This window comes from Odocoileus virginianus, chromosome 17 (genome assembly GCF_023699985.2).
Source record: "Odocoileus virginianus isolate 20LAN1187 ecotype Illinois chromosome 17, Ovbor_1.2, whole genome shotgun sequence".
In the NCBI taxonomy this organism is placed as follows: Eukaryota; Metazoa; Chordata; class Mammalia; order Artiodactyla; family Cervidae; genus Odocoileus; species Odocoileus virginianus.
Genome location: NC_069690.1, coordinates 12836534 through 12861874, shown reverse-complemented (window position 1 = coordinate 12861874; position 25341 = coordinate 12836534). Strand labels below are relative to the sequence as shown.

The 25341-nt window shown below is 39.0% G+C and overlaps 1 protein-coding gene across 18 annotated transcripts in view; it reads left to right on the top strand.

Annotated features, from left to right (window-relative positions):
- SYNRG (synergin gamma) overlaps positions 1-25341 on the top strand; it is an 87870-nt gene that overhangs the window by 35048 nt on the left and 27481 nt on the right. For 14 of the 18 annotated variants that reach the window (XM_070478633.1, XM_070478641.1, XM_070478632.1 and 11 more), the window contains 8 exons: positions 615-692; positions 2240-2436; positions 3052-3300; positions 4501-4634; positions 10302-10420; positions 10556-10618; positions 14720-15667; positions 24548-25141. In XM_070478633.1, the coding sequence (XP_070334734.1) occupies positions 615-692; positions 2240-2436; positions 3052-3300; positions 4501-4634; positions 10302-10420; positions 10556-10618; positions 14720-15667; positions 24548-25141 (2382 nt within the window). The remainder of the gene's footprint in view (positions 1-614; positions 693-2239; positions 2437-3051; positions 3301-4500; positions 4635-10301; positions 10421-10555; positions 10619-14719; positions 15668-24547; positions 25142-25341) is intronic. The other 4 variants (XM_070478635.1, XM_070478645.1, XM_070478644.1 and 1 more) reach the window with 2 other exon arrangements.

The following is a 25341-nucleotide window of genomic DNA, read 5'->3' as shown; positions in this document are numbered from 1 at the left end:
CTGGAAAAGTCACCAATGAGAATATAGTTTTGCTTCTTTGAAATAAACCATACACACTGCTGCCTGAAGATCCACATTTTTGTAAACTCAATTTGCAGAGATGAATGTGGACAACCCGGGAGGCAAACTTTTGGAGGCTGCTTACAGGACAAAGTGAAAAACAAAAAATTTAAATAAAAATGCTATACATCTGAGGCAGCAGTATCGTATTCAAGATTTTAAAACATAAGACTTTGCAAAGAAACATTATTAAAAGCTGCAAGTGAAGCTTGGGCAATTTTTTTTTGTACACGTAATTTTTAAACCATTGCCTATCATGTTTCTCCTTTAATTTGTAGTATATGTGAATGGCACAAGCCTCATATGATCCAGAGTATTGATTTGGTACATTTAGGGTTTTTTGTTTTCTTTTGTTTGTTTTATGTTTTTAGTTTATGCCTTAGGACATGGTTAATGTACAAGAGTTGCTTAGAAACCAAATTTTAGTTGAATTGGTGACTTTTTTTTAGTATCTCCAGCCAGCACTCTTCTCATAAAAAGCCATGACTCAGTGTGATTTCTGCTTCTGTTGCATGGATCATTATATACATTAGGTGATGTTCTTTATCTCCTAGGTGTAGGAGTATTTCCCTCACAGGATCCTGTTCAGCCCAGAATGCCTCCTTGGATTTACAATGAGAGTTTGGTTCCAGGTAAAAAGAGCTTTTTTGCCAAAGATTCCTATCTGGATACTTTACTTCAAATGTTGTAATGTAGTTGTAAGTGTTTACTATTTAGTGGCTACAGAATATACAGAAGAAATTGTAACTATTTTTTCTGAAAGAGTACAGAAAATTAAATACAGCTAGTGTTTATGACTGCCTCATATATGAAATAACTACATAAATGAAGGAAAAGTCTTTTGCTGTAATGTTTTAATGACCATCATATAACTTTTATTTCTAAAAGGTTGTCTTAGATTTACTATGTCTTAAAAGACACTATCAAAATATAGCATCACCAACTCAGTGGACATGGATTAGAGCAAACTCTGGGAGATAGTGAAGAACAGGGAATCCTGGTGTGCTGCAGTCCACAAGGTCGCAGAGTCAGACACGACTTAGCAACTGAAGCTTTTAAACACACACATAATTTCCTAGTGGACTTCCCTGGTGGTCCAGTGGTTAAGAATCTGCCTGCCAATGCAGGGGACATGGGTTCCATCCCTGGTCTGGGAGGATCCCACATGCCACAGAGCAGCTAAGCCCGTGAGCCACAACTGCTGAAGCCCGCATGCCCTAGAGCCCATGTTCCGCAGCAGAAGAAGCCACCGCAGTAAGATATCCGCCTGCAGGAGTGAAAACCCGGCACAGCCAAATAAATAAACACAAACTTAAAAAACATATGTTCGTATGGTACGCCTACTAACCTTTAATCCGTGTGTAATGCTATATGTAAAATTTCTTTTTAAACATTTTTCTCTGTCTACCTTAACCCTACTTTCATCCATCAACTCCTCTAACTAGGGTTGCCAGATTCAGCAAATTTGCCTACAGAACATCCAGTTAAATTTGAATTTTATATAAACAGCAAATAATTGTTTAGAATAAGCATACCCCATGCAATATTGGCATCCTGTATTTATACAGCAACCCTACCCCTAAAAGTTTCTCCCATTTTGTCCTTGGAAAGTCCATTTTATTGTGAAAGACTCCCCAGTGAACCCTTCCTTTTCTCAAACACTTACTCTCCTCTCTCACTTCAACTGTAACTGTGTCTTCCTCTGAAGGCTCTGTTCCCAAACACCTTACCCGATGATGTTTTCTCTAATAGCCTCTGATTCACTGGGACAAGAGAAAGGGGATACGGGTATAATTTGTGCTTCCCACTGCTATTAATTGCAGATTAGTTCCACCATCATTACTCTACAACTTCTTTTTTAAAATCCAAAGCATCTGCTTATACCTCCTCTGTCTTAACTGCTGTTACTGTCTCCTAGTGAGAAGACTCCCTCTTACCTTTAACCCAAAATCTTCATCTGTAGAACCAAGCTCCAGCCTCTCTTCTAAGCTCCAGACCCTAATTGTCTGCTGGACATTTCCACTTGAATATCTTTATAGCAGCTCAAGTCCTTGATGTGGCTTCAGTTCTGTTAAAGCAGTTTGACTTAGGATTATTCATGTATAAGCATCAATGACAACAAAAAAGGTGAATTATTTGCAATATGTTTACATTTGTAATCTGGTCTTTCCTTTAATAGATGCCTATAAGAAAATTTTAGAAACCACAATGACTCCAACTGGAATAGACACTGCTAAACTTTATCCCATCCTGATGTCATCTGGACTTCCCAGGGAAACTCTTGGACAGATATGGGCCTTAGCTAATCGAACCACACCTGGAAAACTGACTAAAGAAGAACTTTATACCGTTCTTGCCATGATAGCAGTAACACAGGTAGACATTCTTTCGAAGGTTAGGTTTATACTTTCAATATAAACTGAGAGAATATAAATACTTTTTTTCTACAACTTATAGAACTCTTTGGACGTTAAAATTTAGGTTATTTTCAGGATAGAGTTCTTCAGAATGTACAGTTTATATGATATGCATGCTAGCACAATACACTTTTGTTTAAAGACTTTAATATATTAAAATTCTCTGACCTAACTGTAATCCTTTTGAGCTTGAAAGTTAGTAATAGATGAAGTTACTCTCTCTGTCCTTTGAAGTCCTTATCTAAAATTCCTTAGATATAAAGTGTACTCGGCCTGGCAGCCATTTTTCTCATATTACAAAATCATTGTAAAGGATTTGATTAGAGTGAATTAACCAAACTTGTCAGAGAGTGAAAATGTCAGAATGAGTGTGTGTTGGCCATTTCTTTGCTAAGTATTAGATTTACATTAACCTTATAACTTATTTTCTTGTGTCAAATTCCTGAGTTTGGGAAGAGTCAGGAGTAGAACATCTCAGGCCACAGATTTTACATTTAGATCTCTGTGTCAGATTTGAGCTGTATGTCGTTTGCAGTTTCCTGAATTGTTCCCATTTTCCTCGTGTTCTGTGTAGAGGGGTGTTCCTGCCATGAGTCCCGATGCTTTAAATCAGTTTCCAGCGGCTCCTGTGCCAACGTTAAGTGGCTTTCCTCTGACTTTGCCAGCTGCTGTGAGTCAGCCCACAGGGATGCCGTCCGGCCCTGCAGGGCCCATGCCCCTCACCCTCGGCCAGCCAGTCATGGGCATTAACCTTGTTGGGCCAGTCGGGGGAGCTGCAGCCCAGACTTCCAGCGGCTTCATGTCCGCTTACCCTGCAAATCAGGTAGATGAAGAGGCTGTGTGTATTCCAAGTTATCTCTGAAAGTGAATCTGAGCAAGTGTGTTTTCCAAGAAATGTAGAAAAGATTGCTGGATTATGATGGACACTGGCAGTGGAAATTAAGCAGTGTTAAAACAACACAACATTGAATTTTTCATTATTTAAAAAGCAAAAGAATTTCTGAAGCCTTCAGATACTTGAATTTTGGCTAAAAATGTGTAGTTCTTTATCATGTGTATTTTAAACATCAAGTTTAATAAAGCTAGTTAAATACTTAGGCTGTTTTTTTGAAAAAGCTACTAAGCCTGATTAAGATGTTTGCGTTTATTTTTCATTTCTCAGTTTAGCAAAAAAGATTTTTAAACATACTTATTTAGTGTTAGTAAAAATGTGGGAAAAAGGATTTTTTGGTACAGCCTTTTTGGAAGGCACGTTTGGCAATAGCTATCAAAATTCTAAATATTCATGTCTTCTGACCCAGCAGTCATGCTATTAGGAATCCATCTCACAGAGCTAGTAACTCAAATGAGCAAAAATATATAAGAATACTTGTTGTAGCATTGTTTGTTAGAGTGAAAATTAGGAATAGCTGCATATCTATAAATCAGAAGAAAAATGTTAAATAAGTTTTGGCTTATCTATACATTGGTAAACTATTGGATTATTCAGATGAATGTGGTGTATGCACATATACTGCATGAAAAAGATGTCCATGTTAAATAATTTCATTTAAGTGCAAAACAGCATAGTATAAGCTTGTTTTTCAATAAAACAAATGAACTGTTAACAGTGTTCACTTCCTAGAGCATGGGATTATGAGTCAGTGTTCACAGTTTATACGTGTATGTGATAGATTAAAACAGGCTTATATCACTGTATCATATACAAATGTGATTTAACTGTTTCATAAAGATGGCAGTTTCTCAATCTATTAAATGTGATTCAGCTATTTAAAAATTATATAAATTAAGTTTAAACCAGCCTTTTACCATTTTTACAAGAGTATTTTATAAGTACTAAGCAGCATTCCTGCCTTAAGCAGTTGAGCTGATGTTATGTCTAAAGGATATTTTTCTGAAATTAGATATTTATACTGAAATGGGAGCATTTTAAAAGGTTGTCTTTGAGGTTGATGGTTAAAGATTTGTTATTTAGCTTTTTATTATTGGATGTTTTCTGTTTCAATGTCCTCTGTAAACCTAGGTGGTCAAACCAGAAGATGACGACTTTCAGGATTTTCAAGATGCTTCCAAGTCGGGGTCACTTGATGACTCATTCAGTGATTTCCAAGAGTTGCCGGCTTCTTCAAAATCAAGTAATTCTCAGCATGGAAACAGGTAAAAAAGAGTTGCATATCGTTAATATAGTATTTATTAATTGAGAAAGAGGCAGTCCACAATAAGAAGCCTAAGTATAAATAAAAGAATTACGACTCCTTAGTCTCATGATTTCTGGATGATCCCCGCTTTTATTCATACTTTTGTCCTCCAAACTTCTCTCCCCCTCGTCCACCTCCAGCTTCTACCGTTCCTCCCAGTGTACACCTACTTGACAGTATTTCTTTCTACTTGTGCTAAACCTGATTTATTACAACTGAGTGTATTTGTGCAAGGATGACTTTGTATTCTTATATTAGATTCAGGTCTTCAACTGCTGAAATGCTTTATAGACAGGGGTACATATTTTAACATGTTGCAATATAGTATATATTATTGCTAATCTATACTTTATACTAATACAGTATTGCATACTATCCACGGAAATCATTAGAAAATGAAATGAATATATATGTCAAAATGAAATATGAATAGACATGAAATATAAAAATTCATGTCTCTCTTATGTTTAAGTTGAAATCAATGGCTTTTAGGCCTTGAGATTTCTGTTTTGCATGAAAATGTTAGTTGCTCAATTGTGTCTGACTCTTTGTGACCCAGTAGACTGTAGCCTGCCATGCTCCTGTGTCCTTGGGATTCTCCAGGCAAGAATACTGGAGTGAGTAGCCATTCGCTTCTTCAGGGGATCTTTCTGACCCAGGGATCGAACCCAGGTCTCCTGCATTGTAGGCAGATTCTTTACCATCTGAGCCACAGTTGTGTAAATGTTTTCGATGTTTTATGTACTAGCTTAACTTTTAGGCACAGTAACTGATTCAGGATGTGGTCAACACCTTTCCATCTTTTTTTAAGACTTTGTTTGTTATGGACCATTCTAAAAGTCTTTATTCCATCTGTTACAACATTTCTTCTGTTTTATGCCTTTGTTTTTCGGCCACAAGGCATGTAGGATCTTGGCTCCCCGACCAGGGATTGAGCTCCACCTCCTGCATTGGAGGGCAAATTCTTAACCACTGACAGGCCAAGGAGTTCCCTCCATTATTTTTTAAAAATTTATTTACTTATTTTTGGCTTTGCTGGATCTTCATTGCTTCATGCGGGCTTTCTCTAGTTGCAGTGCTTGAGCTTCTCATTGTGGTGGCTTCTCTTGTGGAGCACGGGCTCTCGGGCACATGGGCTTCAGTAGTTGTGATGCATGGGCTTAGTTGCCCAGAGACATAGGATCTTCGTTTCCTGACTAGGGATCGAACCCATGTCCTCTGCATTGGCAGGCAGATTCTTAACCACTGGACCACCAGGGAAGTCCCTCCATCATCTTTTAAAAGTATTCATTAATAAATACTTCTTCCACCGAGTAGCACATATGAGGCTTTGAGTAAGCAGTGTGAATTTCTTTGGTTGTTTTGGGAACTTGTTTTTGTCATGATGCATATTCCCTTTTTCTTATATTCCTGTTTGTGCAATTTCACTTATCTTTTCTGTTTTAACCAATTGATTATCTCTTAGTCAGCACTTCCTGCAGACACTATAAGAAGAACTTAGGGATAGGCATTGTAGAGAATTATAAATTGGGGAAAGAATTATTTTCCTAAATTTTAGACTACATCAAACACTTGTAAATGACACATAGAAGAAACATATGAGTGATGTGACTGTAAAGTACTGGGAGTTCCAAGCCACACACGTATTATTAAACACATATTATTATGGTAAACACATAATCCTTCTTTCTCAGGTCTCTTCCTGTGCACAAATTTATTTATATATATATATATATTTAATATATATTTATTTGGCTCTGCCAGATCTTAGTTGTGACACGTGGAATCTTTAGTTGTAACTTGTGGGATCTAGTTCCCTGACCAGGGATCAAACCTGGGCCCTCTGCATTGGGAACTTGGAGTCCTAGCCACTGGACCACCAGAGAAATCCCACAGATTTGATCTGCTCTGCTCTTGTCTAGAACATGTCTGAACACCCAAGGCATCTCAAATTATCTGCATAAAACAATTCATTATAAAGCTAAATAAAAATTTGTTAAATCACATATCCAGTCACCTGATCAGAAACATGCTGTTTTTGACCCCTCCTTGCTCCTGCTCAGTGTGGGGAAAGGCCCTGTGTGACCTGGCTTTTGCTAGCCCTCTTGACTGTTGCTGTTTCCCCACAACTTATCTCCAGCCACACCTAAACCGCCAAACTGACCATGCTCTCTCAAGCTTCTGGCCTTTTACATCCTGTTTTCTTCCATCTGAAGCTCTCTCTCAAGTTAATTCTAGTTCCATGTCAAAAATCGATTTAATTCAGGAAGGTTTTACTAACCCTTCTCCATCAGTCCCTACCTCCAACATGAGTTCAGGGTGTCTCCTCCTCTATTGCCATGGCAGCTTGTGAATATCTGTTCCCTAACTGCCATTACTGCTTTACCTGACTATTCCCCCTCCCTTGGCTGTAGGTGCCTGATGACAGGATTTCATGTGTCTGTACGTATTACTTGGCCCACTCTGTGTAGTTCATAAAGGTTTGTTGGATGAATATATTGTAGTATGGAGGTTACAAACTGAATTTATCTAATTGATGATTCGTTCCTCTGGGAGAAAACTCTTCAGCAGATGAAATTGAAATTTGAGCATAGAAAGTTTTAAGATGGTACCCTGACTTGAACTACTTAGTAGGGTATTAGCAGTTTTGTGTGGCATTATCTCCATGTAATAGTTTACTGTCATGTATAGTCATACTTTGCAGGTTTTTCTTCTTCAATTCTGGCTTGACTACTGCTATGCTTTCCTTGTATGAAAACATTTGTTTATGTCTAAGAATTCACACTCAGTGTTTGTTTATTCATTCAGACACATTTACATAGCATCTGCTATGTGCCAGACATTGGGATAGTCACTGGAAATACCGAAGCAAAAGGCACAGTTCCTGCTCTAAAGATGCTTAGCTTTATCTGGGTATTTATATTGTCTAATAAAACTCTCTTAGAATTGCTCCTTCAGTCGTGTGTATGTTCATGTGTAATGAATTCCCTATCTTAATGATGATCTGTATTCCATATTGTGAATTATTTTAAAAGGATATTTGTTAAGTAATGAAATAAATAGTTAAGCCTAGGTAAGACCACTTTGGACAGTATTTATAACCAAAAAATAGGCATTGTCTGTCTGAGAAGATGGAAAGGCAAATAAAGTGTTAGAAATAGGCTGGAGCGGAGAGTATTGTTAGTCTGTGGGGAAAAAAATGACATTAGTTAAGAGCAGGCACTGGTTACGGACTGCCTTATGATCTGTGACATAATCTGTAAAGCGTTTTAGAAAGAAGTGGCATGGTGAAAGTGATTCTTGCTACTGTGTATGGGATAAATGCAGCTTCCATTGTAATTCTGTTGGGAGATGATGAGAGACGCTCTCAGTTTAGAGTTACAGGTATTGAGAAGGGTTTATCTGAGAAATTGGTTGAACTCAGTGTTGAACTGGATGTCAGAGTCCTGGAGAGCTGGCATGAAAGGGCATCTGAAAGGGAAAAACATCATTCATTTATCCATTTGGAAAATACTTGCCGTGTGCCAGGCACTGGGGAACCACATATGGTAAAACAAAGCAGACATGAGGTGCTGATGCTAGAATAGTTCAAAAGGATTAAGGCACATTGGGGTTTTGAGTTGGCTTATTTTCTTTTGCTTTTAATTTTTATTTATTTAAAAAATTTATATATCTTTGGCTGCGCTGGGTCTTGGTTGCTGTGCACGGCCTTCTCTGTTTGTGGCGAGTGGGGTCTACTCACTGGGTTCGGAGTCTACTCACTGCCTTCTTACTGCTGTGGCTTCTCGTTGAGGAGCACAGACTTAGGAATTGTGGTGCAGAGGCTTAGTTACCTGATGGCATGTGGGGTCTTCCCGGATCAGGGACTGAACCCGTGTCCCCTGCATTGGCAGGGGCAGGCAGATTCTTAACCCCTGGGCCACCAGGGAAGTCCTTCTTTTGCTTTTGAAATGGGTTTATTTAGCATGGTGAGCAACTAGGTAAAAAAGCCGCCTGGAGTAACTGTAAAACCTAAATGATAACTAGAGAAAAAGATAACTAGAGAAAACTTTGGCGACTAAATCATTTAAAGTCTCATCTTTCAATAGAATGCAGATTCTTGAATTTTAAAAAAATAGGCTGCTCTCACTGAGTGCCTTTCATTAGTATTAAACAATAGTAATAACCATTTCCATGTTTGGAACCTGAAACATGTTACATGACTGGCATAAACACTTTCTTGATGATTACAGATTTGGCCAGATCAAATATGTAGCAGGTGTCTGGTAGTGGAGTGAGATGACAGTATTTGGTAGCACTAACTCCTCCAGCACTGTGGGTGCCCATTAGCACGCCTGTGTATGAGCTGGGTTTTCACCTTGCTTGTAGGCCACTGATAAGAAGATTTAAATGACTGTGGGAAGATTTTTGCTCCAGGGCAAAGAACTCAATAGAAATCCATTTATATAACTTGGCGTGTATGGTGGTATTGAGTGACACAAAATAGTAGTGGAATGTAGTCATTCATATGTAAAGGTGGTTCTTCCAGGGAGCTGCCAGGGTCTGATAAGGAAAATAAAAAAAGCAAAGCTTTTGTAGTGTGTGTTTAAGCCATCCAAGAATTACCCACACAGATACTACTCATTACACTTTTTCCATTCAGCAGGGAAATGTGTCCACAGGCAAAAGTATCTTTATCTAATTTTGAAGTGATTGTTGTTTTGCTGCAAAGATAGCTTCTGGAACTTCTTGATGTGATCCTTGTAATAGTGCAGATTGAATGTATTAACTGTTACTGCTGCTTATCAGAGGTGGGAACTCCTGCTAGTAAGCTGTGTAGTGTGATCAAGAGGGACAGTTTGCATCTTGGTTGAACAGCCTTTCAGAAATAGATTTTTATCTTAACTATTCCGCCTCTGCATTCTGAACCCATTTGAGAGAATAATTTACATGAAGGTTAAACTACTGGGTTTACATACTTGAGCAGTTCGCTTTCACAGATTTATGGATCTAAATCTAAAATTGCAGGTGGTTGTTGTATAATAATTATTTCTAATGCCACTCCAGTGGGTTTTTTCTTTAATTAATTAATTTTTTGGCTGTGCTGGGTCTTCCTTGCTGCACAGGGGCTTTGTCTAGTAGCGGAGAGCGGAGGCGACCCTTGGTCGCAGCGCACAGGCTTCTCACCTCGGTGGTGTCTCGTTGCAGAGCGCAGGCTCCAGGAGCGCGGGCTTCAGCAGCTGCAGCACTCAGGCTCTGGAGCGTGCGCCACACAAGCTTTGCTGCCCCGCGGCGTGTGTGGAGCCTGTGTCCCCTGCATTGGCAGGCGGGTTCTTAACCACTGGACCACCAGAAATCCAGTGGATTTTATGGCTTAAAGATGGTTTAGATGGTCAGCATAGATCTGACCCCTCTTCACACAATCAAGGAAAGAATTACTGCTTGAATGCTGTTTCAGTCTATTTTTTTCAAGGAAAAAAAAAATGTCTTTGGTCATATGTGGTGTACATATATAGTTTCTTTAAAGCAGGGAGCCACAAGTTTTTACTAGGTATCTGTGTACCATTTTAACTCTAAGTTCTTCCTTGATGACATGATACGGAGACAATGTTCTAGTCATTAAGAAATATTTCTTTTTCCCTTTTAGTGCCCCTTCTTTGTTGATGCCTCTTCCTGGAACTAAAGCATCAGCTTCAACGGATAAATATGCTGTGTTTAAAGGAATTGCAGCTGACAAGTCCTCTGAAAATACTGTTCCCTTTGGAGGTAAAAGCAGTTCATAGATTCATGAACCTGTGAATGTAAATCTTAGTTTTTAGTGGTGACCTTTTATGATAAATGTCCTTGAGTTGTGATCTCAAGGTTCCTAACCTTAATTGAGCTTCTGTCTTTTCATCATAGAGCCTGGTGATAAATACAGTGCTTTCAGAGAGCTCGAACAGACAGCAGAGAGTAAATCTTTGGGTAAGTTTTTGATTCCTTAAATGGATGAATTATTTCATTGTTTAATATGAGATTTTTACGACTCTTTCAGTAACATCCCAAACGTTCTTTTATTTTACTGTTTGTGGCTGTGTTTTTGTTTTGTTTTGTGGCTCTGGAAATTACAAGGAAGCGAAATGTGGTTCAGTTATTGGAAATTATTTTCTAAAAATTAGGGCAGACCCCAAATTGATGCAATTTCCTTTGAAGACAGTGCATTCCCTTTCACTGGAAGCCTTCAAGTCATGTTAGGCTCCTGTGGCCAGTTTCAGTTATTTTAACGTTCGATAAGACTGGAGCTGTTGGCAGTGCGGCAATCTGTGGACTGTGCAAAAGGCAGCAGCAACCAGTCAGTATGCCTCCAGGTTTTCAAAATTAGCTGTCATTTAATGAGAAGAGTGAGAGGGGTTTGTGTGCCTATGTGGTTCCCATCTCTAATAGAAGGACTTAAATAGAGTGGAAGGGAATTTAGAGTGATAATTTGAGAGCCATATATGTAAAGATTGTAAGTTTTATTTGTGGCAAAATCCTGGAAACTTCATGTGTAGGATTTAGATAATCTATAGGTCAAATGATATCCTTCAAAGCTTAACCCACGCATGCTGTGAAATTCATATCCTCTACTGAGGAGTTCTTCCTGGGGACATTACCACATTCTACCATTTTGTATTTGGACACTCAAACTTGGACCATCTTTCCACAGTCATTTGGTCTAACCATCTCTCCAAGTAATGGGGTGGGTTCGGGGAGGTGAAGGGAATTACAAGAAGGATAAGGTGTACATGTGAAATTTAAACTATCAATAGAAAGTATACTGCTTAAATATCTCTAAAAATATTCAATATTTTACAGCTCTTAGGTTCTAGAACTGTTTCCTTGGGTTTCATTCAAGCCTTTAGAATGTAATAGCTTTCTTCCTCAGTGCTAGTATTAGGTACTAGGAGTACAAAGATAAACCCAGAGGAACCGTAGGTTTGTTGATGTGGCATTTACTCCTAGTGTTGCTGTCATCAACTCAGGGGCCAAGGCAAGTTTGGAGTAAGAGCGTGGGCTAATACCACGGCTCTCTCTATACTCTGGTGTTGGTGGTTGTGTGATGCCTGTCGTTCCTGGGAAACGCCGCGGCGCCCCACTGCTTTCTCAGTACCTTCCTGACAACTCCCAGACGGCTGTCGTCATGCTTTCATTCCGGGCTTATCTTTAAGGCTCTCCATGTAGTGATGCCAACTTTGTTCATTTGGGGAGAATATATTTTAATTCTACTCTTGTTAAGAATACACTGGACTGCAAAAATTTGAAGTAAAACAGGAAGATGATTGTGTGACGTTTAATTAACCCTCCTTGAAGGTCATCTGACTCATGGAATGAAACTGTTGGCTTATAATACTTTTGCAGTTGACTAGGGCTCTCATGTTAAAGGCGAACTTAGTAGAAAACTGATTAGGTGGATTGATTTTTTTTAATATTTAATACAGAAGGTAGTAACACAAAGGGTTAAAATATTATTATCAGTCAAGTAATCAGTTTTGTGTAGAATTTAGCAATTTTACTTCAGTAGTTGTCATTTGATTATATAACCACTAAAAAAAACAGTTGGACTGGCTTCATTACTGTTACTGCAGAGGTGTAGTTTCTTAAGTCCAAATGACTGAGTTTAATAATATTTCCTTTTTACTACCCATATAGTTTAAACCATAAACTTAAAGTAGATGCAGAAAATACACTATATAGAGAAGTGACACTTTTTGTTTAAGTTTTAGCAAATAATGATATCTTTTGAAATGTTTTTAGAGCCTAGAAAGTAGCAGTTAGGGAAACTTAATGAGGATTCAGAAGTGGACTGAAAAGGTAGCCACGAAGTCATATGCTTTATGCACCTCCTGATAAGCAGGCGTCCAATGACTGTGACTGATTCATTTGCCCAAAAATCTCCTGTGTTTTTGAACATGTAAACCCACCCATGTTTATTTCTTTTTAACCCTTTCACCCAGCTTACATTTCTAGTGGAAACATTTACAATTCATCAGTAAGTTTAGTTTGCTGTGGTGATTTCTTTTACAAGATAACCAAGCAAAACTTGTCAATTTCACAAATATTTTAAAGCAGCACGTCAAAAATTTAGGCTGTGACAAAATTGGCTGCTTGTTTCCTTTTTATTTTACAGAAATAAATATTATCAGTGATATACTTGCCTAAAATTCTAGGGCAGTTTTTTAAGTTTCATATCTGCTTCTCCTGTCAATTTGTGAAATTGACTTTAGTTTTACTAATGGTATGTATGAAAACATAAACTACAGAAACTCTGAATGCTCTTCCTATCTTTCTAAAATTTCCCTAGTAATGGTAAACAGGTTTCTCTGTGTTGATAAATTATGCTGGTGGATTGGTTAAGTATCTCAGATTAGGAGGAAAAATAAGCTTCCATTATTTTCCATGCTTTTTTTCATATGATATATCAAAATATATATCATGTTACAAGCACAGAATATTTAAAGCCTATATTATTTTCATGATTTTCAGAATTATATTTTGATTTTATGTACATTTTTCTAGTTTATATGCTTCTTTATCTCATTTTTATGGAAAAATGTGATTTTAAAAAGTAGATGAGGAAATTAAAGCTTCTTGTGTTTTAGTTTATAACTCTCCAGAATGGCACTCATATTTTTAAATAACAAGTGACGTTACTATAGCTATATTTATAATTGGTTTACCTCTGGCTCTCATTACCTGGTATAACCTGATGGCTTTTGTGGGCGATCTTCAGGTGCTATTAGAAAATGGAAATTGTTTGAACGTCCTCATGTCACACCTGAGTGATTACACACTCTCCTGTGCTTTAGTCGCTCAGCTGTGTCCGACTCTTTGTGACCCCATGGACTGTGGCCCACCAGGCTCCTCTTGTCCATGAGGATTCTTCAGGCAGGAATACTAGAGTGGGTTGCCATGCCCTCCTCCAGGCGATCTTCCCAACTCAGGGATTGAACCCAGGTCTCCCGCACTGCAGGTGGAGTCTTTACCATCTGAGCCACCGGGGGAGCCCGCGTGATAACATGACTGTGAAAACAAAGAACAGAAACCCTACTGAGAACCATGACCCAGACTTTTACCAGTATCTTAACTGTATCTGTTTAATTATTTCTGAGAAATACCTTAGTACCTATTTTCTCTAACTAACAAAATAAATTGTCAGTAACTCTATCTCCAGAGTAGCCCAGTATAAAATAAAGTTTAAATCCAACCCTCAAAATTTTTAATAACAGAATTGGTGTTCAGATCCCTTTGAATTTTAATAAGAACAAGAGCTGATTGGTACCGTGAGATGGCTGATTTCAAGAAAACCCCAAGTACTCATAGATTTTTTTTTTTTTTGTAAGATTCAGTTTATTTGTTGCATGGCGTGGGGAGAAGCTATCAATACCTTATAATATGCCCTGAGAAAAAATGCTTTGCAAGCAAATAGATGCCTTTTCAACCTTTTCGGGGAATATTCTAGTCCAGTCACCAAATTTCCTTCAAATTAATGCCTCTGTATACTTCAGCAAAACCACATAGTATCTAACCATAAGCTTTAAGTGCCTAACTGAGCAGAGTCTTGTATATCCTAAATATTTGATGCAAGATTCTTTGTAATATTTCATAGGTACCGTGATTTTTTTTTCCCTGATTGATCACTGTGTTACACATTTTATCTTTGAAGGGCCATGATTTTAATATACCCCTCTTCAGGAACCTCCAGTGCCCATTTCTTATTCTCCTGGAGGCTTGGCTGCGTAGCCATAGTGAGGAAACATCCTGAGAGCAATGCTTTCAGCCAGTCGAAGGCTCTGGTACAGACTTACACGCTGAAATGAGAAAATGAAAATGATATCATGTGTTCAGTTTGATTTTTATTTGTTTCTCTATCGCTAGCCTTCAGTGTGGATACAAAAGGGATACATGGTGTAAGGTATTATCAAACTAATGATTAAATAATGTGAAGCCCGGGAGGCAAACGTCTGTAATGTGCTTGTTCTTAACATGTTTTGCATCATGTGCCTTTCAGCTCGGCATTCTTCTGTATTTGGTTATTTTTTCTTTCAGGAGAAAACTTTGCAGAATTCAGATCTGCAGGGGCCGACGATGGCTTCACTGATTTTAAAACCGCCGATAGTATCTCACCACTAGAGCCACCAGCAAAAGACAAGCCTTTTCCAGCCACCTTCCCCTCAGGAGCTACCCAGCAGAAACCACAAACACAAGTGAAAAATCCTCTGAACTTAGCAGATCTAGATATGTTTTCCTCCGTTACTTGCAGCAGTGAGAAACCGTTGTCCTTTTCAGCTGCATTCAGCGGATCCAAATCCGTTTCCACACGACCCCAGCCAGCAGGGTCTGCAGCACCCAGTACAGCATTGGTGTCAACTAAGACTGCTGGTTTGGCTGATGATTTTGGAGAATTCAACCTTTTCGGGGAATATTCTAGTCCAGCCTCTGTCGGGGAACAGGATGACTTTGCAGATTTTATGGCTTTCAGTAATAGTTCTGTTTCATCAGAGCAAAAGGCAGATGACAAATATGAGGCGCTTAAAGAGGAAGCTAGTCCTGGTCCCCTGACCAGCAGCACAGGCATCGCAGGGAAGAGTGGACAAAACTCTGCTGCCTCGTCCACGAAATACGACGTCTTCAAACAGCTCTCTCTGGAGGGATCTGGACTAGGTGGTGAAGAGCTGAAAGACAGCACTTCTTCGGGCAAGAGCGATGATGATTTTGCTGACTTCCACTCCAGTAAATTTTCCTCCATGAACTCGGACAAATCCCTGGGAGAGAAAGCGGTGGCTTTCAGACACACCAAAGAAGACTCTGCTTCGGTGAAGTCCCTCGATCTCCCTTCCATCGGGGGCAGCAGTGTCGGCAAGGAGGACTCAGAAGACGCACTCTCTGTTCAGTTTGACATGAAACTGGCTGATGTGGGAGGAGAGCTTAAGCATGTCATGTCTGATAGCTCTTTGGATTTACCGACAGTTAGTGGCCAGCATCCTCCTGCCGCAGGTGAGGAATTGGTGAGATTGCTCTGGTGATGGTGACGCAGATGTCAGAGGTGGTTCTGTGGGTGTTCATTTACAGAAGAGGAAGGCTCTGGCTCTTAACCTTTATGAATGTCTGATAATTAACCTCTTCATTGCCGGTCCCCTTAAAGCAGTGTTGCTTTTGATTCTCTGGCTACTCGGATATGTGGTTACCGTGAATACAGTGAAACTTGGATAGCTAAAATAGTTTGACGTTTGAAACCTGACACCAGCTTGGTGTTCGAGGCACATCAAAATCCACTGCTAAACGAGCCGCACATTGCCAGAAATGTTATAAAGACATTGGCGGTGTCAGTCATGTCCCTCTGTTTCTGTGAGTGAGGTCAGGGTTTCCTCCTTTTTTCTTCTCCGGGTATGTTTGTCAGCTGCCCATAGAGTATTCTTTTTGGTTTGCAGAAACCAACTCGTGTTAGGCCAAGTAAGTAAAAATGTCTAGCCAGTGATCTTGCAGTTTGCCACATCCCTACAAGAGAAGAGGGCAAGAACTTGTGTGTGGGCGCCCTGCGTGCCAGGGCCTGGCACGGAGAAGGGCACCAGGTGTTAGTGGAATTCAGGTAAGGTTTTCAGTGCTAGTGCTATGACCAGAAGTATTAAATTGTAACAGACCTTAGACGGTAGAATAGGGTAACTGCTAACTTCCTCAGAAAACGTTTGAGAACATCTTAGAAGGGAACCCTGTTTAAATTCCATATGGATTTACGTGTAGCAGTTGATTCTCTGTCCAACTTCCTGTCAGAAAGACTAGATTCCCAAGTGTCCTAGTGTTTATTTTGTTTTGTTCTTTGATATATATATAGAAAGATACACCTATTTTGTGGCCTTTAATAATGAGAACTATCTCAGCATTACTGTATTATTCCAGAAAAATGCATACATGTGTGAAGGGTTCATTGTTGTTTAACCGGAGAGAGACACACAAGACACTCCCAAGTTTACAGATTCAGGCAGAAGTTGTAAAGTATGACGGCTTTTGCATGCATCAAATTGGTCAAGTCAGAAAGCAAAATTACATCCATCCTTTGGCTATTGAGAGGTTGGAAATGGTCTTAAACAGGGTGCTGAATCGGGAGCAAGGTATTGGAGGAGTGCTGTGTTCCATGGGCTCTTTGCTAAGGCCTTTGCCAAGTGCAGTGGGCTGTCTGCAGGGCAACTTGTGCCCCTGCTGTCTACTTGTTTTTTTTAATGTACTTTTCTTCAGATGTTTTTCTTTTCTTTTTTCTTTTTTGCTGCTCTTTGTTTGCTGGAGAGATTCTGTTTCTCTTTTTTGTATGAGCTGCTTAAGTTACAGCAGTTGGTTGCAAAGCGCTTTGTTTTCTGAACAATAATAGTGACTTTTTATTTTAAAATCTCATGACATGTACTCTAGCCTTTTGGACTCTGAAGTTATGAATTAGAAGCTATTTTTCTGAAAGTGAGTCTCTATTCTTTCACAGTGCCAAACTAGATGTCATTATGAGATGAGTCTAATCTGGGCTTGGGGTGTCTTTTTTTTTTATTTCCCATTTTGGGAAGGGAGATTGGTTTCGTGACTGAGCTTGTTCTGATTGACCTGTTAAAATAATCTTCTGTGCTCATGTCCTTTTATGTATGTTTGGAACATTCCCAGCTTGGAACCTGTAATGTTCAAGCTAAGTTTCTTCAATTTGAGGACATTCTTAAAAGCAGATTGTTCTCTCCTTTTGATCTGTAAACCTCCTGTCCGAAAGGAGCAGTATCCCTTTAGAGTGGTTGTAAAAGGGGTTGATGTCTGACCAATGAGCTGTATTGTTCTTGAGCAGAACTGCTGCGTGAATGTATTGGAGAAGGTAAATGACAGAGACTTCTCCAGTGCAGTTTGGTTTTACATTATCCTCATCTTGACCACAGTAGCTCTTGCTCTCTCAGATTGTGGATTAAAAGGTACATTTTGTTGGAGAAATAAGAAGTGAGCTGATGAAGAGAGAATAAGACCTAGTAGTTTATCTCTGGACCTTAATCCTGTTTGGAAACCCTAACTTAACTCTGAAGGGGATACTGTCTCTTTTAACTCCTGCTATGATTCTTTGTATGGAAGGTAGATAATACTAATAACATTGCCTGATTTCTCTGCGTATTATTACATTTAACCCTTTGAGCCCTTGCTGCATATAATTTCAACTAGGCTGCTTTTGTCCCCCGCCCCCAACCCCACCCCCACTAAATTGAATCTCTCAGCACTAAAGCAGCTTGATGTGCAGTCATTGAGATCATCTGGTTTCGTTGGCAGCAAGAGCTGACCCTCTTTGTGACACTGTCAAAGGGTTAGCAAGACTTCTGTAGCTCCCTACTTACCTACTTGTAAAGTAGCTCTTCTTTGACATTGAAAATCTTTGTATTTTAATCAGCGCCTTATTATTATTTTTTGGCTGCTTTTCTGATGTCTTTTTTTTTCAATTGGGACATTTTCTGTGTGAATGTGCCTTTTCAAACTTGCTTTGGTATATTCCTCTGCAAATACTGATCTGCATGCTTATTCTGATGACTTTTTTTCCAGCTCTTCTGTATCACTCTCTTTTGTGATCTGTAAGTCCTACGTTAATAAATAATTCTTTGGCATATTTTGAAAGTGTGGGGATGTGTGTAATTTATACTTCTCCAGGGTTAGACCAAAGTAAAATACCTGGTCCATATCAAATTTAAACCCTCCTGTGGTTAGAGGGTTTTTTCCTTTTTGTTTATTTTGTTTCCTCAAACACCTTTTTCCTAAGAAAGTATTGGTACATTTTAGCCTTCTCTTATTATAATGCCACTGACATAACTGTTTAACATGGCATTGGATTAAAATATAACTTAAAACATTTAAAAAGTATAAACCTTACATTATTACATGTTAGAAATTTTATTCCTTACCTCTAGTGACAAAACTGAGTATATTTATTGCTTTGTAAACATCTTGGTGGCTGCCTCAACTAGGAGTTAAACTGAGAAGAGAAAGGAAAGACGTCAGTTTAGTGTTGGGGAAAGAGGGCCACATCTGTCAATAACTGCCACTGCTGCTGCTGCTAAGTTGCTTCAGTCGTGTCTGACTCCGTGTGACCCCATAGACAGCAGCCCACTAGGCTCCCCCGTCCCTGGGATTCTCCAGGCAAGAACACTGGAGTGGGTTGCCATTTCCTTCTCCAGTGCATGAAAGTGAAAAGGGAAAGTGAAGTCGCTCAGTCATGTCTGACTCTTCGTGACTCCATGGACTGCAGCCTACCAGGCTCCTCTGTCCATGGGATTTTCCAGGCAAGAGTACTGGAGTGGGGTGCCATTGCCTTCTCTGAGTATCTATAAATTAAATTATCAAATGATATTGAGATGGACTTCTGAACAGGGTATATGTGAACCAAATTTAAAATGATAGTCTCTGCAACAGAAAGTGTTCTTGTTAATACTAGGGAGTCTCCAGGACTGGATTTGATTTGAGTTTGAAGTTGGGTACGTCATCCTCTAACTGTAGAGTGCATTACCTTTCCAGCTTCAGAATGTATTATGAAGCCACCTTCCTTTGGTCTTTTTTAACTTAGTCCATGAGGCGAGTTCTTAGCTCTTTGCATTTTTAAGAAAAGAATTTCTTTTTTTAGAAAGACCCATGAAAGTCAGCCACAAGAGTAAGCCAAAATTTTTTTTTTTTTTTTTTTTACCATTTTGGAGTATAATAGTAGGGAAAAACTTTGGGGAAAAGGAGTTATTTGCATGGTTTTAATTTTTTTTCTTATATTTTGACACTTCCTTTTAAAAAATTGAGTCAGAAAGGAAATTAAACCATGGAAGGTGAAGATTTTGAATAGAATTCCTGAGAGATTACTTGCAGTACCTGAAGTATGCCATGTGGGGGGGGGGGGGAGGCACGGAGATTGCATATTGAGACTAAGAAAATGTGGGTCTACACTTCAAAATATCATGTTTTCCAGAGCATAATGCTTTAGCAAGTTGAATAATACTTGGTTTGCAAAACCTTGTGTAATCATATTATGTTTTAATTATAATCTGTGCTAACTAATTTGGAAGAAAGATTTTGGTGTAGCTTCTATCTAGCAATATCTGTTGCCTTTTGTTTAGAATTTTCTCATGCCAGTCTTTTGGCTTTGGTAAAGGAATTCTTTTGTCAGTGGAGTTTAGTGGTAGAATGGTCCATCTGGGGCTGCTTTAACTCCTTTCTCCTTTAAATCAGGCCGCAGAAAATGAACATAACTGTGCATAAAACATAATCACATTCATAAGTGGAGCCAATTAATAAAAGTAACACTACTTTTTAGGGAGAAAGTTTTGATAATACATATAACAGTATAAACTTAAAAAGATTTGAAGGACTGTATTCTCTTCTGTAAGTTCCAGCAAACCAGAAATACTATTTTGTTTATCCCCATGCCAGGTAAAGTGAGATGTGGTTAGTGCTTGACTTCACACTTCAGTATCTGAGAAATTATTCAGGTGTATTTATATTTTACAATTGCTCTGTTTTTCTCATTAAAATCCCTACTGATTTTTTAAAAGTAGCTGATGAACATGGTGATAATTTTGTCAATATCAAAGAAGCTGGGCTAAATCCTAAAGTAACTGAAAAAAATCAAGCCATTTTATTTTTAAAGAGCTTCCAGCTTCGTTTTTCCATCAGTTGCATGCTTTTCATAAGTTGTTTTGGAAAATGTTGGCCCATTGGCTATATAGGGTCACTATATATGGGGTGATATACTTAGGAGGTTTTCCTGGGTGCTGCTCTCTCCCTTGCGTGGCCAAAAGGCTCCAGTTGTAATTGCCATCTTCTGTGCTCATTTAATGTTTTTTTAATGATGACCATGTCCCACTGTTTGTCTTGGCACTGTTCCATGGCCTTCTGCCTCCTCCAACTGAAAATATCCATAGGATTACCTTTTTTTTTTTAATTGAACTTAAAACACCAACCCAGAAGCCTGCAGGTGCTTACTGATAGCCTGACAGCGCTTAAACCTTAGATTTACATGGGTCCGTACAGATGAAGAATGGTAGGTTTCTATACAGGTTAGAAAATACTGGAAGGCGATTATACAGCAGCATTTTATGGCCTGTCATGCTTACACTGTGATCACTTTCATTCCTGTTTTCTTTAACAACACCGTCTGGGTGTTTGATACTTAGGACAATACAGTCAGACCAGGTTCTACAGGTAACAGAGAATGTGAACATGACTGATCTCAGAAGGAAGAGTAAGACCAGAAATGGACAGAAGTTTAAGTGTATAAATATTTCATGATTTGCTTTGGTAAAACAGAGTTTGGACTAAATCAGTATTGGAAATTCCTTACTCCAATCAATGAACATTTTTATTGCCAGTTAAACACTGAGGAGTGGTGGAATTTGCACATGTATCTGTTTTTTTTTTTTTTTTTTCTTTTTCTAAATGCTTTTCTCAGAAGCTAGTAACTCTTAATCACCTGGGCACATGCTTAGAGTTTTAGAAAAGATCCATGGAAAACAGTGTGGACTTCTGCATTCTGTAGTAGCAGCTCACATTCTTTGTTCCAGGAAATACCTTGTTCTCATGTATAACATCCATTCAGATGGGATTTGAATAGAGGTTATGGGAGAGACTGATGGGGTTACTTGCCAGCATAAGCAGGAAATCCATGTCTTGATTTGAGACCCATGATGGAAAGCAGATTGTGTAGTTTATTCCTCTGGCTTGGTAATAGGACATTGCTAGTTGCAAACAAATACGTATATTAAAGCACACAATTTGGTGCATTATCTGTGTGCAATTGCAGTTCAATCCAGCACAGCCGAAGAGTTTTCCAGCAGAATTGAAAATACAGTAGTGATTCTCTATTCCTTTTATTACATCCATTCTGTTTTCTTTTCCTTTTTCTCTTGCAGTTTTCAGAATTCAGCTGTCAAATTGAAAACTCACCTACAGTAACTTCAGTGGTTACAATATCACTCATGTTGTAGGTTTTGCAGAATATTTAATGTTTTTAAGACCAACATACAGTAATACATATCGTTTGATTGCTTAGAAAACAGAACTGTTAATGTGGGAAATGAAGAATTTTCTTGGTTTAACCTATTCTTAGTGAACTGATTTACCACATTAAAAAAAAATGGTTTACTAATATTCACCATGCCAGGAAATACAACTCATTTTTATATTGCTTATAAAGTGCTATGGTTTAGGAATTCAGTGTTCTCATGTTCCTTATGTAATAGCAGCACTTCCTTTTGTGTCCAAATGAATTGCACTTTAGCAACTTATTTTTTTTTTACACTGTCTAGCCAGTAAATAAGTGAAAGTAAAATTTAAAAATCAGCCTTGAGGTTTAACTTTCATATATCCTGTATAATTACTCTTCATTATTTTTTAGAATACAAAATATTTCCATTTTAGTCTTTTGTTTGGTCATTTCTGTGAGTTGTTCCAAAAGGCAAAATGTTGTGTTTATCATTCATAATAAAAATAAGATTTGTTGAAGACCTTAAGTATTACACAAAATACTTGAAAGCTCTTCAGCTAAGGTATTCCCTTAGTGTTTATAATGCCTTTTACCTGATTATAGTACAATAATTTCTGGGGGTTTTTTTAAACTTTTTTTTTCTTGTTGCATAATTGCACAAAAGGATCTTTTTTTATTACCATAGCAACTTAGTTGTGGTTGAACAAGAGCTTAACTTTTTATTAAATGTATCTTTGGTCTCTATGAAAATAGCTACCAATTTAGTAGATGAGATTCTAGGAGTAGTTCATAACATAGCTTCTTCAAAGAGCTTTCTGGTAGGATCTAATAAAATTTTATGTTGTGACACATCCTTCTGAATGAACCCTTTGCAGACTCAGTCATCTTGTGTTTAACTGCATCTGCCTTCTGATTGAATTTCACTTAATTTGAGTCAGGGAACCCTCTGATCCCTTTCAGTGGTGGGGAAAACAAACACTACAGCCAGAGACTAAGAAGGCATTCTGTATAAAGTCTTGTTTCATTCATTCTGAACTGTACGCTTTCACCTAAATCTTTTCTTCCCCTCCTGTTTATATTAAGTTAGTGCCCTTTTCCTAATAGGACTGAGAGAGAAGCTTGGGGTGCACTGTTGGAGGAGCAATGTCAGGAATCCCTTCCCTCTGATAAACCAGGCAGCATCACTGTGTAAGAGAAACGGAGAGGCCCAGTGCTGGCTCACCTGTTAACTGAGTTATTAGAATCTGGGTCACAGAACTTTTCAAGCGTTTTCCTCACAAGCCCCGCTTTTGGTTGTTGGAGAGGGAGTCTTGCATTTGGCCTTCTCACCTGGTCGACAGTGACCAAAATGAGACCAAATGCATCTTGGACAGATTGAATGGACCATAGTGCTAGAAAGGTGGCTTCTCCACGTCAATGTGACTCAGCCCCAGCTGGTTTGGCTTCAAGAAAATGGGCAAGAAATTCTCTCTACCAAGACGACCAAAGTGATGGGTTGACTTTTCACATTTTACTTTCAAACGATTCTATGTTAAGCCCCAAGGCAGGCAGCTAAATTTCACAGTGAGGCTGGTGGCAGCTGTGCTGTGTAATAATTGCTGTGCTGCTCACTAGGCTCTGTGAGACCGCCCTGGTGGCTCAGAGGGTAAAGCGTCCGCCTGCAGTGCGGGAGGCCCGGGTTCAGTCCCTGCGTCGGGAAGATCTCCTGGAGAAGGAAATGGCAGCCCACTCCACTATTCGTGCCTGGAGAGTTCCATGGGCGGAGGAGCCTGGTGGGCTACAAGTCCAAGGGGTCGCAAAGAGTTGGACCCGACTGAGCGACTTCACTTTCACTAGACTCTGGGCTGGTCCCTTTACACACACTGTCATTAATGTCACAACACAGCCCTGCCACGTGCCTGGTCTTTTTCTTTTTTTTTTTTTTTTTTTTTGCATATAAGCAAGCCAAAGTTGAGATATTAAATAGCACGCCTAGTGTCACACAAGTGGTAGGTGGCGCAGCTGGGAGTTGAATGCAGGTCTGTCTGAATTAAAAACCTATATTCTTTTTGCTGTTTGGTGCCACCTCTTAAATTATTTAAATATATATTAAGCATGTAAAATGAGTCTTCTGCCCCAGCGTTTCTTTCTTTTCCTTTTTTAATGAGGCAGTTACACATAGTTGAAAGAGAAACGAGCCCAGGAGGACCCAGACTTTGATTCTGTTTGTTTAGAGGCAAAAGTTAGCATAGATTGATTTTTTTTTCCCTCATACTCCATAGCTTAGATTGATTTTTTTCCCTCATACTCCATCACAGCAGTATGACGTCCATAGTGACCAAAATAACAACTGGGTAAGTAACTACTTAATTAAAATCTCATATTTGGCCTTGCCTAGACAGAAACTCCTAGTAATTGATGAAAAGTTAGCTATAACATTTTTGTTTAACTTTAGTTTCAAGATAGTCTATTTTTAATTAGTGTGTCATATACATTTCTTATGAGCATGTTATAAATGAACATGTTCCAGTGAAGTCAAAATGTAAGAGACTTGTTTGGGCAGGGAGTGTTGTAAATACATATTCAAGTTTACAAGTGAATGGACATTTTATTAAATGACCCTATCCTTCTATCAAACAGTATATACATTGGTGGACGAACCTCCTGTCTTTTTTTTTTTTTTAGGAACTGTCGTATCGAAAGAAAAGGACTCCTTGTTACTAAATATAAATGCCAGCTCAAGGCTAATGTGGGTTTTTAAAGATCAGATTTTACAGCCCAGCTCCTTTAATTTTAGTACAAGCTCTAAATTTAGTCAATTCCAATATCACATGAAACTAATCAAAGACGCTAGACATTTTGCTTCTGCAGAGTTTAGGGCATTTTGCCTCCGTGGTGAGCTTGCCTCTAATTGTGGGGTCTTATTTCCCTTTCAGATATAGAGGACTTAAAATATGCTGCTTTTGGAACCTACAGTAGCAATTTTGCAGTGAGCACACTTACGAGCTATGACTGGTCAGACAGGGATGATGCCTCTCAGGGCAGAAAACTGTCCCCATTTGTCCTCTCAGCAGGAAGCGGAGCCTCGTCAGCCGCCTCAGTTCTTCACAAGAAAGAGACTTCATTCGGCAGTTCCGAAAACCTCACCGTGACATCTCTCTCCAAAGTCACAACCTTCGCCAGCGAGGATCCCCTTCCAGAGACCACCTTTCCAGCTTTCGCCAATTTTAAGGACGTGATCCCACAGGCCAGCGAGCCAAAGGAATATGAAAGCGGGGACTTCAGGGATTTCGCCAGACAAGACCTGCCTGTAGGCGAGCGGAGCCACGAGGCCGTGTGCCTGAGCCCGGCCTCCAGCAGCGCTTCTCACGACACCACCAAGGAGTGCGCAGATGACTTCGGAGAGTTTCAGAGTGAGAAGCCCAAAATCAGCAAATTTGACTTTTTAGTGGCCAATTCACAAGGCAAAATGAAATCCAGCGAAGAAATGATCAAAAGTGAGCTAGCAACCTTTGACCTTTCTGTTCAAGGTGAGTAGCTTTCAACACAGATTTTACACCATGGTTTCTTCCACTGCGTTTAAGTGTTAGTTCTTTCTTAGAATAAGAAGTTGGTCCCTCGGTTAGCAGGAAATCTGTTTTCCAATGTTTAAAATCAGAGCCTGTGACAAAGGACTATAAAAGAGGGTTTCCCTGAGACTGAACTGAAACCAGTACTCATCAGATGACAG